We start from the raw sequence: 16,919 nt of genomic DNA, 5'->3' as shown, positions 1-16,919 counted from the left end.
TCGATGGTCTTAAGAGAGCTTTTCCAACCTAAATGATTCCATGATCCATAGAGCACCATGGCCTGCAATGCTCACATCGAGTGGGGATCTGGCACCCAGATTTGGGACACTCTCAGCACAGGAACCATGTGACACATTCCAAGGAATGTGTCAACAGGAGCGACAACTCAGTCCTGGATGGGCCGTTATTGCTTAGACAGTTAAAAATAATCACTGCCCTGATCCCATTGTCCACTCAGGACAAGTAAAGACAGGGAAGTTTTTAGAAATACCTTGATAATTTGTAAATCCCTGGCACCTGGTGTGCTGTTGTTGGTCACCTCCTCTCCAGGCAGCTGCAGCAGGCAGGGCCTATTCCTTCAGTCCCCTGCTCCACGTGATTTATCAAACTCCTCGTGAGAGCAAACAGGAAAAGGATTTTTCTACCCTACATCCACAGGGAGCATCATTTTTGAGTCCAGAAATGACTATAGTGTTATTTCTAGACAATAACCCCACATTCTCACAATGAACCAGTGTGGAAAGCTCCTCCAACACAAGATTAAAAAGTAATTAGCTCACGGATCCAACTGCACAGATTCCCAAGTGAGGGATTCAAGGCTGATTTTAGAAGTGAGAAATGGACTTGAGAAGCACTTTAAGTACAATTTTTTTTGTGGGACACCAAAGGACTAGCTGATCCTGAAAGGAATGGACAGCACCTGCCCTGGGATTACCTGAAGGATTTTGGTTTTTTGGCAAAAATAAATAGGAAAAGAAAAAAAAACAACTTGTTTTTGTTTTATTTGTCACTTTCGGAAAGCATTTTACACAGGTTTGGATCTTGGGAGTAACTTGGAATCAGTAGAAAAAACTAACTGCACAGTTTTTGTCTTTACAATAGAAACCCTTCAGGAGTCAAAATGGAGACTAAAAAAATACATGCAAAACATACTCCTTTCAAAACACAAGTGAAAACAAAGCACCAACTACACAAATACGCAGGATGAAACAGCACTGAACACCACAGAAGTCGTCCTCATAAAAGGTGTCAAAGTCACCTAATTCACTAGGCACTGTCACTTGGTTAAACAGAAGAGACAATAAAAAAATATTGTCCACAAACTTGCAATTTCAACTCAAAGGCTGTAGCTAGAAATTCCATGTCATGCTTTAATAGCGACCTGGAAGAGAAAACAAACACAGTAAAACACACTGTCAGACTTCAAGGATTGAGAGTTTTGGAACTAAAGCTCACTGCCCCCCTTCAAACCTGCATCAAATTCCAGAGCCTCATGTCCTGGAGGTAACCAAACTCCTGCTTTAAGAGAGTTCAGGAGGAAGGAACAGGACCTCAGCTTCAAAACAAGTACTGTTATCTTGTTTATTTTCTCCAAACTAAATATCTGCTCTGTGCTCAAGGTTGCCTGTTGCTCAGTTCCTTCAAAAGGAACTGTGGTTCAATTAAGAAACCACGCTGAAGTCAATCCTTATGGACACAAAAGCTCAAAAGACCTGCAGGGAAGGGGGAAATCTGCTTTTGAGATGTGAACTCTGAGATTAGGCCAGGCCAGTTTGGACAGGGCTTGGAGTCTATGGAGGGTGTCCCTGCCCATGGCAGGGGGAACAAGATGAGCTTTAGGGTCCCTTCCAACCCAACCCACTGCAGGATTCCACGAGTACTTACGAGGTGAGTAGGACCGGGATCTGGACCGGGATCTGTAGCCCCCTCGGCTGTAGTATGGGGACGGTGACCTCCTCCTGGGACAGGGGGGACACAAACAATCCCTTTGTTAAACCCAGCTTTATGTGGATACCTCTAACCCCACCCTGGGCTTGGGAATGCACTTGGGAAAACTAATGAGCACAGGAAGAGCTGATCAACATTTCCAGTGGGTAACACAGTGAAGATGTGAATTTTCTAATACCAGGTCTAATATTATTTTTGACTCTTACAACAAATACAACCTCTTGCACTCACAATTTGCCCACATGCCACTTTAGTTTCAAGTCAGGAGCATCCTAAACAAGAAGGGCAAGACAAATAAATCCACCTTAGCTTTTAATCTGAATTATTTGTCCAAGATGAAGATTTATTTGACTTGCAGTCGCTGCTACAGCCAACCCACCCCAAACCCCTCCAATCCAGGCACTCCCAAGTTTTGGGTTTCCTTGCCCAGTTCCACTAATCCAGTAAATACCTGTAAAACTGATCCCTGTCCTGAACAGCTCTCCAGCCTCCTCCTCCACCGCCGCCTCCTCCTCTGTGAAAACAAAAGCAGAACGACTTTTAAGGATTTAAAAAATAAACAAGAAGTTCATTGTACAAGCAAAAAACATCATCAAGGGTAAGCAAATGATGTCAAGACAAGAAAACATTGGTTCCTACACCGGATGATGCTGAATTACTTCGCTGTGTTCATTTTTACCCATTTAAGGCAGGCCCTTTTAGTTAATAATTTGTTTTACAGTAGCAAGATCAACTCACTACCCTGAGGACAAATGTTGATTCCAAGGTGGAGGCAGGAAAAAACCCCACACTCCAATATTTTCACACTTCAGTCACATTTAAACAAGAGCTGAGGTACAATTTCTCCTTGTATAGAACAGAAACAACTTATTATTGCATTTAATATTAAGTGGTTGGACTGGTACCTCCTCAGACTTAGATCAGCAAAGCGTTACCAGAAGGAGACTAAATCAAGTTTAAAGTCTTCTCCAGTTGTGGTTTGGTGACTGGTTTTAAGGTTAGTCATTAGCTTACAGATACTTTCCCAGGCAAAATTAAGCCTCCCATGGAAATGAGGAGAAGTTAAAGTTTTAACAGGACAATTCCCATCTGACACTGTATTTCCCTTAAGGCTTTATTTTCACAGAGGGCAGGGAAGGCAAAGGAATTGTTACTAATTGAATTTTTTGGGTGGGGTATGCTATGCTTCACTGCATCTTCAACAATTCCAAGCCTCCCTTCCTCAGGGAAGCACTCACGACACCCCAACATTTCTCTCTCCCTCACACAACCAGGAAGAGAAAGCAGCAGATCCTGATATTTTTAAAGCAGCCACACATGAGGTGTTTGTGGCTCCATATTCCTGGAATCATGGAATGGTTTGGGCTGGAAGGGACCTTAAAGGCCACTTTGTTCCACCCGCTGCCATGGGCAGGGACACCTTCCACAGAGCAGGTCACTGTCCTGGGCTGCAGCTCCTGACCCGGTGACGGCTTCTGCTGACACCTCACAAACACCTGACCACTGGTCAGGAATGAAAAGGAACCCCTTCAGCACTGAACATCTGGGCTCCTGCCACATCTAACCAAGGAATAAATGACACTTGAAGAGCACACAAGCAACAGATCTCAAGGACAACCAGCACACCCCGACTGACCCTTCCTGAGACAATGAGGAAATCTGAGCTCGGAAGAAGTGCAAGACAGATGGTGCAAAACTCTCACCAACCACTGCAGAGCCACATCTTTTGCTGTCCTTAGGCGTCTTTATTATGATATTCACATCAGAATGCCATACAAAACCAAGGGAAGTGGGAGAAGCAAGCTGGAAGCACCATTTAACAGCCTGTGTAGCACCAGACTATGCTGTACATCCCTCCTGTGCCCCAAGACCCTCGTGAGCTGCTCCAGTACTTTGGTTAATTACTTTTAGCACATTAAGTGACGTGAAGTTTTAACTATCCCAAGCAAGCTCCTGCACCTCGTGCTCCAAAACAAACTAGATGATTGATCCAAGAGCCTTCTACCACATCTGAAAGCTACACACCAATGGTGGCAAAGAATCCAGCTATTTCCATGAATACATGGCTGCCATCAGGGAACAATCCTAAATCCACCTATTGCAGAGGCATTAAAGCTTTGCAAACCACTGGGAAGCACTACTACACAATTCTGCAATTACAGGAATGCTTGCTGATTGCAGGCAGAAAAAACAAACTCTTGAATTTGTGTCCAGCTTAAGAGCGTCCCAGAAATTGTGAGGATTCCACAGGGAACATTCTGGAAAATGCAGAGGACAAACTTCTCCATCACTAGCACCAATTACACCCCAAACTTGTTTACACACATATCCAACCTGAAGAGGTATGTTAAAAAAGTTTTTTAAATGCAAATGTCCAGGAGAGAACAGGTCTGTTACAATCCCCAACTCCTTATTTTTGGCAACATTTGAGGTACCATAATTATCAGTGGGAGATACTGGGGAGCACTGCGATTTCTTTTTGTGTACTACGCTGTGCTCAATATCTAAGCTGGCACTGTAATCCCAACTCAAATATCAGATCTGCACCATCTCAGTGCTAACAGATGAACCAACCGAAGATTCTTCTAAAATCAGAGTACAGAAAACACACTTAATGCAGACCCAGAAGACATTAAGGACTAAATCACGGCACGAGTTAAACACCACAAAGTATTTCTCAGTGTGACCGACGTGATTTGTCATTTTGGTGACGATTTCACAGGAAGGTTTGACAGTGAGTGCAAAACTCTTTTGTCATACTTACGTAGGATGAACTGCCTGATGCCTGTGCAGGTAGCTGAGAAAGCAGAAGTTTCTAAAGCAGTGAAATCCCCCAGAGCCCCTCACCTGTATGACCTGCTGTAATAGTCCCTGTCGTCGTACCCTCGGTCGTACCCTCTGTCATAGTAATCTCGTCGTCGGGAGCTGCCACTGAGGAGGGAGAGAGGGTTGTATTTTATCAGATATTAAACGTTCACATGGTTTGCAGTCAGCTAAGTTCATATTATTTAAACTGGGTTATGTTATTACCTCCCACCCTCACAGCTGAAAAGACCAATGTAGGTAGGAACAGAACTACTTAAACAATTGCTTTTTAAACGCTTGAACTTTCAGCCAGGTCCTTTCCTCTCTGGCCTGCAACCTCTTAACCTTTTGGTATCACAGGCACAGGAGGAATTCCATTCTGTGACTGCTCTTCATTCACTCTGAGTAAACTCCTTTTGAATGAACTTTCTGATTACAAAAATAACCTGCAGTCTCAACACTACATCAACATAACCACCAGTGAGCTGAAAGTCTTGGGAAATCAACTGGGGAATGACTTGGGAAAACAATTTACATTCTTGGCAACTGGAAGTCAAAAGTGTACTGTGTGGACAGGGCGAACTGCTAATCCCAAATATTAATGGAGCCACACAGCTGCTCCACCAGCATTTGCTCATTCACTCTTGAAAACCTGAGCTTACAAAGCTTAAAATAATTTAGAAATTAAAAAGAGATGGAAAGAGATGCAGTAGTGATGGCTGAGGCAGAAGACTGATAAACCAAAAAAACCCCACTCAGAACCAGGTGTCTTAAAGGGGAAACAGAACAATTCCTATAAAACACAAGGCAATTAATCCTGGTTTGCAAAAAAAAATCCCCACACAGGTCACTTACTAAGTGGGTCTTCCCATGTAGATTCCAGGGGTAGGCGTGTGAGGTCTTTTTGTTATGGAGAAGTCTACCCGGATCCTTCTTCCATCCAGCTCCATTCCATTGGCACGTTCCTTTGCCTAAGGAATGATAAAATACCATCAGCTGTGGGCATGAACTTTGGTACCAACAGAGATTTCTAACCATTGCTCTAAGTGTTAAAGTAAGTCCTAAAAAGACTCAGTTTGGAGCCAGGTCTGACTCACGCTTTCTGTATAACACTGAACATAAGCCATAAGACCATCTGGACTTAAACATCAGTAACCACTGAAAATGTAATTTATAAGCCATTAAAAGCCTGAAAGGAACATAATTTAACAAGTGTTGCAGTGCCTCTTAATAAGATTAAGAGGAATCTTTGAACATGCTGATGTAGGGAGATGCAACTACTCCAGTACACAAGAAGCAGCAAATAATTCAGCAGTTAACAAAGAGCACTGTTATGTTGATTTAAGTGTTTTCTCTCCTCCAATACACCCCTAAAAATAACCATAACCATGAATATAATGATATCAGAGTCATAAGTAAATCTGAATTGAAGAACTCAAAACAATTGTGGTTTGGGTTTTTTTCTGCCAAGTAGCAGGACCCACATCCAAAGCATCCACGTGGAAGCCTTCATGCCAGATGTGGAACAGAAGACACTGGAGAGTTTCAGGAGTGGGATTTATGCAGAATATAAGCCTGGTTCCAGCCCATAAGCACACAGCTCTGCAAGGCTGGCACCGGTGTAGGATTCTACACTGGGTGAGTACAGAATTCCCTGTTCATTCTGTAGCACTCACAAGCCCAAATTCCATGATTCTGAGATGCCAAGCATTTTTCAGGCCCTGAGCTTGCCCAGGTGACAGAATAAAGACCTGTGCAAGTGAGAGCCCACAAACATTCCCCGGCCCCCAACCTACTTCCTTGGCATCCTCCACGTTCTCGAAGTACACGAAGGCGAATCCCCTGGACCGCCGGGACTGCTGATCGTACACGATGGAGACATCGGCAATGGGCCCGTACTTGGAGAACACTTCTCTCAGATCCCTTTCTGTGGTGTAGAGGCTCAGCCCAAACACCCCGAGACAACAGTTTGGGTCAGGATTTGCCTAAAGGGAGGGACAGACAGAGATCAGAATGAAAGAGGTTGTATTTGCAGTGCAGGTTGTGACTGTCAGGGTTTCAAGATAAAACAAAGACGGGGCTGAGATCTGGGCTGGGTCACCTGCTAATGGAGACACCGTCACATCAAAGCCAGAGGAACACAAACCTCCTTTCACAGAAACCCTTTGTGTTCTCGGGGTACAGCACAAACCAGCAGGCTGGGGGACTGCAGGCTGTGCCCAGCACTGGGAGTCACTCCTGAGCACACATACCCTGTTTCCAATGTGACGCCTCCGAGTCGACATGGGGGAGTGGCTGTGGCTGTGCCGGCGCCGATAGTCCCGACTGTACGACCTGCTCCTGGATCTCCTGTGGGAGCGGGACCGGGAGCGGGACCGCGTGTAGTGTCTGCGGGAACTCCTCCTCGATCTAGATCTGAGGGGACAAAGGTACAGTGTTGGCTTGGTTTGGGGGTTTTAACCCTCCAAAAATACATCAGAGTCACAAACAGCTCGTTTTCCAAAGTCCTGCAGCCCCACACGCTTCACTTATAATCAATTTAGTCACTACTCACAAGGACTGTTAAATATTCACTGTTAAGATTCCTGCAGGAGCCTCTCCTTGATTTTACTCAGCTTTTAACTTCCTTTAACAAGGCTCTCTTGGTTTGACACAGTATTGCTTAGAATATTCAGAGTTTAGTTAAAAACAGGTGAGGTGGTTGTCTTTTAAAACTTATCAGATAAAGGGAACAGGAGTATGGTTTAACATTAAGCCTGCACCACTGCAGAGGGGGCACTGAAAAATAAATGCACCTTTAAAGTCTGGCAAACAGCCCTGAAACAGAGCTCAACACAATCTGCAGGAATTAAGCTGCAGTAGCTCCTTTACCTGCTGGTATTTCAGCAGTTATTTAACACTAGTTGTTCATCAATGTTGACACGTTCACACTCCAAGTGTCTTTAGACAAAGGTGCAACTGCTCACTAATTTTTTCCCCTCCCCAAGAATGTTTTCTGACAGTATAAGCTCTGTGGACATGAGGTTCTGGAACACTTCCATTCCTTCTCCCAGACCCTCAGCCCTCCCAAAACAGCCCATCCTAGGGGAAAAGCTGGGCAGGCACTTCCACTGGGATACTCTGCCTGCCCTTGCCCTGTGATGGCTGCACTGAATAACCTGCATTCCACACCACTCCCAAGAAAAACCCCTGCAAGGCTAAGAAGTGCAGTTAACAGTTTAACAGCCAATGGATCTAAGTCATAAATTGTTGATTTTTAGGCTCTTGTGTCTTAGATGTCCTTCCTCCAGTTCCACAGCACCACCACGCTGGCACGAATGAAGCTCTGAACCTGAACTGGTTTCTACTCCTGAGCATTTAACAGCTTCTTCACAGCCAGGATTTCTCCCCACTTGTCACCAGACAGCCAAACTGCAGGACAGATCTCCTGAAAAAACACCTCCAACCTCACCAGCAGTGAGCCAGATAAGCTCAACTTGAAATATATATCCATGCCCAGGAGAAATTACTGCAGCATATCCCATTACAGCACTTCTAACTATGTATTTAGAACGAAAATATTATTTTTGGCAACAGAAAGTTTACAAAAAAAAAAAAAGAGAACTTCCCTGAAGCTAGAAGGCAGTAAAAAAAAAGACTGAAATAGTAATAATAATAAATGAAGTTGCACACATGCACACAGCCACGTTTCAGCCAGATATAGGAAAAAAAATAATTAAGGCAAACACAGAGTTGATATTCCAGGTACCAGAACGGTCCAGCCAAAGATAACAAGCTGCACACTTCAATAAAAGCAGATTTTTAAATCAGATAGATCCACACCCCAACTGATAAAAACACCAGGACACAGGTTGGTTCCCAAATCAAAGTTTAATTTACCAAGCTGGTAACTCAAAAATACATTTGCAACAGAAACTACCAAGAAATATGAAAGTTCTCACAGGGTTATTTCTCTGGGGAGAGCCAGATTTAAATGAGGTGCCCCTGACCACATCCCAAGGTGTGACAGCACTGAAGAGAGATTAAAATACAATGTTTCTAAATATGCGCCTTGACACAATTCCACCCAAACCTGCTAAAGAACACTAACCCTGCTCTACAATTCCAGTATTTCCAGCCATAGGCATCTTCAAGACAGCTGTTAAATGCTCAGGAGGCCATAGTAGTCATAAACTGCTACTTTTGGTCATCAGAAATTATAAAGTCAGCTGCCAGGGTATTAAAGACTGATTTCTCGTAAAACTAAATGATTTGCCAGGTCTCTTGTGAATTCTAGATCTTGTATTTGCTTCTCCAGAATTTTATACAATTTGTGATTGCACTCTTACTCAGTATGATGGTTACTCTGCAAGTGGGAAACATGGGTATGGAACCCCTGGGGTCACGGATTAAGGGGCACAAGGACATGCTGGGTGGGCTCCTGACTTTATTGTAAAATCAGAAGGTTCCCCAGGCGTGTTTTGCAGCCTCCACCCCCTGAGGTTTTCAAACCCCAGCTGGACAAAGGCCTGAGAGCACAGTCTGAGCCCAGAGCTGACTCTGCCTTGGGCAGGATCTGGGACTAGACCCTTCCTGACCTGCCCTACCCCTCTCTCACTGCTGGCACTTCCAGAGGTCCCTCCAATTCCACCCTCTCCAACGGTGCTACTCCACCAAGTGTTTATTAATTTAATTTGACACATTTGTTCCTGCACTCCAGGGACTGCCAAGTGCATGATTTCACATTTGTGACTGTGCCTGAATTGGACAATAAACCTCGTTCTTCTGCTGTCAAAACCTCCCAGCCATTTTCCTTCTCACAAAAGCCTTTCACTTTGATCTTGCAAGATCTAACACAGTATTTGTGATTGCTAATAGCACAAAATCTCCCAGTGTCACCATCCTTCCCCCAGGCTTTGGCAATTCCCTGCTTGTTCACATAAAAACAGTAAGTTGTGAACAGCTCAAGTGGAACCCCCTCTGCTAAACCCCACTTTATTTAACCTGAATGCCTACAAATGAGTAAAAAAACCATCAACACCTTCATTTCTGCAGTCAGCACTCAACCATCAGCTCTTTTAGGAGGAACTCTGCCCCTGCACCCCGGTGAGTGCAAGGAGAGGTGATACAGTGTAAAAGGCACTTTCACAGGGTGTGTTTGTGCTGCCACGTAACAAATACAATGAGCAGGTTACTTTCTCTGCAACTCTTTTTGGGAGCTTGGAAAGCTGTCTAATAGTTAAAGCTCCCTAGCCTGTTAATTTTCATGTTAAATTAATGTATTTAAAAGGTCAGACTTATCTCTGCAACTGCTTTTCATTACCCACTCCAGGAACACCATGAGAAAACCTAATGTGACCTAAACTGGGCAATTCTAAAAAGTTCCTACCACTCCCTGCTCAGAAACAATATTCCAAGAGGCACTTCCAAAGTGGGTCAGAAGGGATACAAACCTACAGAGCTGACTACCTCCTGCGTAGCTGACTCTTGGAAAAAGCTGCAAAAATACCAACCCTGAGACCACTGATGCCCCTCCGCATTCCACGGCCACAGATCCCTGGTAACTGTGGGAGCAGAACCGGCTGAGTTGGACGTCACCTCGGACATGACCACCTGAGTTGTGAAGAGGAGGAAGAGGTAAAAGAAGCCAACTCACCTGGATTCAGACCTGGATCTAGATTTTGACCTGGAGCGCCTGGAATCCTCCTTAGAGCGAGATCTTGCAGGGGTGTGTCTCCCCGACTTGCCAGACCCATGAGCACTTCCGCTTCTGGAAGCAGAGCGGGATTCCTGCACGCAGATATTGAAAGCCTAATTTGGACACAATTCCTCGTTTACCTACGGGCTGCAAACAAGCTCCAGTGAAATCAATGGAAATATTCATTGCTACGTGTCCGGGCAGTTGGATTAGCACTGCCTAGATTGTTAAGGAGGTTTTTTTTTTTTTTTCCCTGGTAGACACTTCTTTACCCTGCATGTACTTTTGCTATTAAACAGATAATGCATGCATGTTTAGCAAAATATACAGGGACACATAAACAGACTAGTAATTACTTAGCGTAGTGCTTTCAGATTCCAGATTACTTCTTATCTTAACTTCATTTTTATTCCTTTTCTTCATTCTTCCGTTTCAAATTCTGACTTCTTTCATCTTCCCCACTTCACACAAATTGCTCAATATTCTACAAGTGGGACTTCTGGTCTGATAATTAGCATGCATTCACTTTCTTTTTTTTCAAATTTCAGCTTCACTTATTCCTGAGCTTCAAATAATTCTCATTTATAAAACTTGTCAAATGGCGACTTCCGCATTTTCCTTCTTCAACATTAACCTTAATAGAAAAAGAACAGGATGAAGAATATTTAAGAACTCCAGGATAAAATCTAGTGCCAAAACTGAAACTAGAAAAAAAAAATGTGCTGTGGACTTTTACTATAAATGCAGTTTAAGGATTGAATCTACCAAAGCCCTACGATTTTATCAACAGGTTCAGTCAACTCAGTTTAACTTAACACTAAGCAACTGAATTTGCTATTTATGCCTGTATTTAATATAGCAAGTGCAACTGGATCAGCTGAGTACCTCCTAAGGAATTGTAGCACCAGGAAACTCAAAACAGTTTGCACTATCAGCCACATACTGAGACAAACTCCACAAGAAGTGAGTGCAGGAAGGTCCTGCTGCCCACCGTGCTTTGGAATGCAGAAAGCACAGCGTGGTTGGGCCTTCAGTGAGCTACAGCTGCCTGAACTCGGGGCCATCCTGCAGCGGAGGGGAAGGTTTGTGAGCACACACCCCCCCAGCTGCCTGCACAGCGGGGTCACACACCCGGGGGGTCACACACCCGGGGGGGCACACACCCGGGGGGGCACACACCCGGGGGGGTCACACACCCGGGGGGGTCACACACCCGGGGGGGCACACACCCGGGGGGGTCACACACCCGGGGGGGTCACACACCTGAGGGGCACACACCCGGGGGGGGGCACACACCCGGGGGGGGCACACACCTGAGGGGCACACACCTGAGGGGCACACACCTGAGGGGCACACACCCGGGGGGGGCACACACCTGAGGGGCACACATCCAGGCTTTGTGCTTCCACGGGAATCAGCGTTTTCCACCACCCAAAAACGCCCCACACTCCAACAGTGCTCTGGAACCACACCCCACCTGCTCTGTTATCTACTGGTAATCTTCTTTGGTACTGAGATAACCTAATTAGCAGTTTCAACTTATATATTTTTATCTTTAGATCAGTGTAATGCTTAGCTTCAGTCACATGCCTTGAGCACTTGAGCACACTAGGAGGTATTCTTAATTTCAAGGCATTGGAGAAAATTTAAAATTCAGCAAAAATTCTATTTCTTCCTAAAAAATAATTCTACATTTAGAGTAAATTGTGATGAAGAACGATCATTAATGACACCACAGTATCAGATTTTTGTTAAAAATCCCTTTTTTTAGCTGTGCAACATCTCAAACTTGAACACTAATTTAACAGGAATCCTGGACTGAGCATTCAAAAATTCATTTGCTAACTCAAAATTAATCAGGCTTAAACCACTTCCATACAACTTAACCCAAATTTTAGCTCTTTACAATTCCCAACCATACAATATGGGGGGAGGGGGGGGAGTGACTTAGAGGATAAAGTAGATTTTCAATTAATTCCAAGAGCAACAGAAATTACCCAAAGTTGTCAAGGCCATACTCTTTGTTGAAATTTTTAAGGTTTTGTTCTAAACTACAGCTGCCCCATATACTGACCTGCAAAGGGCAAGGCAAACACTGAGAAGTAATTAAAGTTACAATTTGCAGATTTAACCTGAATTCGTTACTACCTTCAAAAGGAAACATTCCACAGAGATGAGTTCTGAGTTAATGTATTAATTTAGCCACAAGAAGCCATAACTCCTAAAAAGTTAGACAAAGCAAGATTCAAGAAGGGTTAAACCCCAAAACTAAGCAGTTCTTCCTGTGAGGAAAAATACTTCAATTCACAAAAGGTAATCTGGGCAAGACAGAAGGAGCCATGTCCAAATACAGGGGCACTGAGGCTGGAAAGGACAGGAGAAATGCAGGATGAGAGGGAAGCAGGGAGCAGTTTGCCCACAAATACACCCCAAACCCTTTGCAGAACTTTTAGAAGTCAAAAGCTTTGAAGAATCAGGAGAGAATTGGTGAATCTTCATTTATTTGGTAGGTTTTTCAGGCAATATTTGCTGTATTATGTTAACATTGATGTGGTATCTGGACAGGGCAGCAGAAACTTGGAAAGAAAAATCCTTAGGACAACTATCTCTCAAATCAGAAAACTGAACTGCTGGCTTATTTTCATCCAGTTCCTTTGGACTTCACAGCATTTCACAGTTTTTAAACATCCACATTTGGTTTCTAGACTATCCCCAATCCACCACATTTTACAGGATTATGCCACTTCTTTATTCCAGCCTCGAAGGAATTCGTTGCACCTCACCTGCTCCGGACATCACTAGGACCAGTAAAACCCCCCAAAATTTCCCCAGTCGTCACCCTTCCCACCTCCAAACCCCAGGAAATCCTCCCTACCCAAAATTCCATGAACCAGGAGTGTGCAGCACTCCAAACTTAGTTTACACCCCGTTACCCCTGAGGGTTCACACCAGTCACTCCCACAGCTCACTAAAATTGGAGTTTTGTTGTCCTTTATATTTTCTTTTCCTACTTTTTGCTCTCTCCCTCTGTGAACTTTAAGTTATTTAAAAATGCCAAATTGTCTCCTGTGATGCCATCTGAAAGAGGGAAGAAAGATCCTTCTTTATCCTGCCTATATTCCAGCACTGCTGGTCAGCAGATTGAGACTGGTGCCACTACTAAATGATCTTTTTTTTTTTTTTTCTAACCTCAAGTCTGTCCAGTGTGAATTTAAAATCCCACCAAATCCCTTGATCTTTACCAACAGTTCTTCCCCTTCCTCAGGCATTACTGGAATTCAGGTGGAAGCCCTGAAGTCCAGGCTTGTGGTTTCCAAGTGATTCTTTCCAGACTTTAGGCACATTAAAACCAAAGTGTGATACTGCAGGGATGGTATTTTGAGCAGCTCTAAGGACATTCATAAAGAATGTTACAGTGCTCCAGGAGCAGGATAATTTGGGGGGCAGGAGGTAGGAAAGGTTTCCATGGGCAGAAGCAGCTGGAAGGCCTGTGATGGCCATGAGTTCTTTGCACTTCTCAGATCCAGTTTTTCCTCACAGGGACGCAAGGTACAGATTTCAGTCAATAATATAAGGTAGAGAAATAAAAGTATTAGGGCTTTTATAATCAAAGATTCCTATAAACTTATGTATTTCCACTTTCCTAGAGAAAGGTGCAGCCTCACATGTCACATCAGATCTGCAGCCCATTTCTCCAAGGTGTGTCTGGGCTGACTTCACATTCCTCAACCTCTGCACTATGGAATTTAGCAACTGAGCCAACAAAAAAACAACAGCTTTTGCCTCTCTTGCAAAATCAAGGTAGAGCTTCCTCCCACCACCTGTGCTGACCCTGGGGGCTCCTTCAGTGCCCCAGGCTGGCAGGGAATTAACCCAGCAGCAAACCCCAAATGATTTTCTGACAGCTTTGGGTACTGAACCAGCCCCCCAAGAGGTCAGATCAAGTGCCAGCTGGCGAAGGAGGAACACAGGGAATGATCCATCCTTTTGGAGGCATGGAGCTATCAGCTTGTCTCTAACTTTCTCAAACTGCCTCCCCAGACCTCCCTCTTCCACAATTTAGTAATAAAAGTCACCGTTTTTTAAAATACATGATTTAAATACCTTCTAAGTTATCTGTAAATCGAGCATCTACACCATGCAAGTCACTCTGACAAAAAAAAATACATACAAATAAAGCCCTGACTCCTACTGAAGTTTCTGATCACAAATCAACCCATCACTATCAGAATTAGCTAATTCATAAGATGAGACTCTATGTTTCCATTTAATTTGACTTTTCCCAACCCCTCCAAGCCTGAATCCCATGAAACTCTGTGAGAACAATTTCAATTAAAAACAAAACAAACTTGGAAAACCCTGGCATTGCAGCACAGTGACAGTATTTGAAGCACATTCCGGTATTTGAAGTACTGGTGGCATTTAATAATTTACTTTCTTCAATCAAAAAGTTTCCCACTATGGAGCATAAGCTGTAAAAGAGACTTCAAGTGGGGTCTTTTTTCCTTCTTTCATGTTTTTCTTTTTAAAACTGACACAGAAGCCAATTTAAGTTTGTGTTGCTGCTGAAATACCAAATCCCCTTAGTGGCAAAAGCACCTGGAATTTCTCCTTCATCCCCACGAGGACTCAATCCAGTCAGGCCTGCAAACCAATGCAGCTGGAAATGGGATAAAAAAAGATCCAGCTGATTGAATCCCCAGATCTGACTGATTGCAGGAATACTACTGCAAGGGAGAGAGCAGGAACACATTTTCAGGAGCACAATTCCTGGCCTGAAACAGCTTTACTGACACTTGTAAAGTCCCATCCCAGATTATTTACCCAAACACTGACTCTGCAGAGGCTTCAGTTTGGAAAAGTAGAAAAGCCATTGATTCAGTAAAATAAAAGCCTTAAATATGCAAAAAAATTTCCTAAATAACAGTGGCAATAGCATTAGGAAAGCCCATCCCTGCTCCAGTCTGGAACAGCAGGCCTGGAGCTCGTTGGTTTTAGCTTTACAAACATGTCCACTGCATACAATTCGTCTATTTAAAAATCACAAAAGTTCAGACAAAACTCATTTTAAGCCTCGGCAAAAACTGCCTGCACAGGGTTTATGTATTTTTGTTTTAAATAAAAATATAGAAAAGCAGCAAGACAGCAGTTCCTGCCCCAAAACCCTGCACGATGATGTTTCACAAAGACTTTGCTACAGAAGTTTTAACATTTCCACTCATTCTGACCAAAAACACAGTGCAGGTTATCCTGGCAAACTTTTTTAAGATCAAACTGGTTTCCAGTCCGACTTGCACAACAATTAAAAAAGCAACTTTAAAAAACCCTGACACCCAAATACCCACCTTGAGCAAATACTCCTCTCTCACTAAAAACACACCAGTGACACGAACACATCAAGGAAGGAGAACACTGGGGGTAGCACAACTCTGTTCCCCAATCCCCGTCTTTCACCATTCATTCCCATTTTTAACTTCCTGGAGACCAAATTTTTCCAACCTCACCTGCCTTGAAGTAGAAACACTCCTGTATCACACCTTATTATAGTGAATTAGTATGAAAAAGCCATATTCTAAGGAATCCTAATTGCTCAGGATTACTACATTCTTTAATATTTTTTTGTCGCCTCCAGTTTAGAATTTAACTCATCACCTCCACAGCTCCCTCCGATGCTGCAGCGAGTTAAGAAGTTAAAATTATGTTGAAAAAAACCCCAAAACAAAGTACTGACCCCAATTCAAAGAAAAACAAGGCTGATCCACTAAATAAAAAGCAACTAACTGTTAAAGAGGTCATCCGTACTGCAAATGTGCATCACAAACGTGAGGCTTAGCAACTCCTCTACTTCGGTATTAGTACAAAACCCATCCAGACAGTGAGATCTTAAGAGTAACTGTGAGGTTTGAAAGAATATCTGCTGCAGGTTTCACAAAGCGAGGGGGTTGCCTTCGACTATTACGTTTAAATAAGAGCCCGAGCCACCCGGATGTGAGGCAGGAGCAGAGCTGTTGTTACAGGCGACAGGCAGCAAAAGGTAGATAACTCAGAAAGTAGCTCCAAGAGCGGGCTGGAAGGCGACTCCGGAGAGAGGAGCGCAGGACTGCCGCTGCTCAGGGGCGGGACGGAAGGCGAGGGGCCCCTCAGGGCCCGGGGCCGCCATTTTGTCCCTCCCGGGCGCGCGGTCCCGGCCCAAGATGGCGCCGGGCGCCTCACGCGGGGCGCGCGGGGAGCGGCCCCCCCAGCACCGCCGCCGCCTCGCCCGCCCGCCAGCGGGATACGGGGGACACGGGGAGGGGGGGACGCGGGGGCGGCCATGCCGCCTGGAGGAAAGGGGTTAAAAGGGAAGGGATGGGGCCCGGCCGCGCAGCGCGCTCGGGCTCCGCGTATTACCCGCTCGCCGTAGTTCTGCTCCCCGCTGTCGCTCATCGTCCCGTCCCGCCGCTCGCGTTCCCACTCCCGCTCCCGCCGCCGCCTCCCCGACCGGACCGGACCGTCCGCGGCCACAACTCCGCCCGCACGGGAAGTGACGCGTACGCGGGGCCGCGCGCGCGCCCGACGGCACATAGGACACGCCCCCCGCACGTAACGAGACCACGTCCCCTACTGAGACCGCGCCCCCTCGATGAGAAGACCACGCCCCTCAGCTTTGGCCACACCCCCATGACTAGCAGGCCGCGCCCCCCCGGTCTGAGACCCCGCCCCCGCGCT

General features: G+C 44.9%; 1 protein-coding gene across 4 annotated transcripts; it reads right to left on the bottom strand.

Moving 5' to 3' along the window:
- Positions 1 to 759: 759 nt before the first annotated feature.
- On the bottom strand, positions 760 to 16,713 carry TRA2B (transformer 2 beta homolog). 4 transcript variants are annotated; one of them, XM_027729321.2, is made up of 10 exons: positions 16,602 to 16,707; positions 10,568 to 10,845; positions 10,170 to 10,303; positions 6,787 to 6,949; positions 6,331 to 6,519; positions 5,390 to 5,505; positions 4,577 to 4,660; positions 2,181 to 2,243; positions 1,667 to 1,740; positions 760 to 1,163 (listed from the first exon to the last, which is right to left on the bottom strand). In XM_027729321.2, the coding sequence occupies exons 4-10, from the start codon at positions 6,817 to 6,819 to the stop codon at positions 1,153 to 1,155; spliced, it is 570 nt and encodes a 189-aa protein (XP_027585122.1). In that variant the 5' UTR covers positions 6,820 to 6,949; positions 10,170 to 10,303; positions 10,568 to 10,845; positions 16,602 to 16,707; the 3' UTR covers positions 760 to 1,152. The 4 variants fall into 4 exon arrangements, with proteins under 4 accessions (XP_027585122.1, XP_027585121.1, XP_027585123.1 ...); XM_027729320.2 differs by lacking the exon at positions 10,568 to 10,845 and having other exon boundaries at positions 16,602 to 16,713; XM_027729322.2 differs by lacking the exon at positions 16,602 to 16,707 and having other exon boundaries at positions 10,170 to 10,358; positions 10,568 to 11,382.
- Between the last annotated feature and the right edge of the window lie 206 nt (positions 16,714 to 16,919).

Source organism: Pipra filicauda, unplaced genomic scaffold (assembly GCF_003945595.2).
Source record: "Pipra filicauda isolate LSUMZ 115617 unplaced genomic scaffold, ASM394559v2 scaffold146_size1912638_pilon, whole genome shotgun sequence".
Classification (NCBI taxonomy): Eukaryota; Metazoa; Chordata; class Aves; order Passeriformes; family Pipridae; genus Pipra; species Pipra filicauda.
Note: the sequence above shows the minus strand (reverse complement) of the source record. Positions and strands in the feature narration are given on the sequence as shown.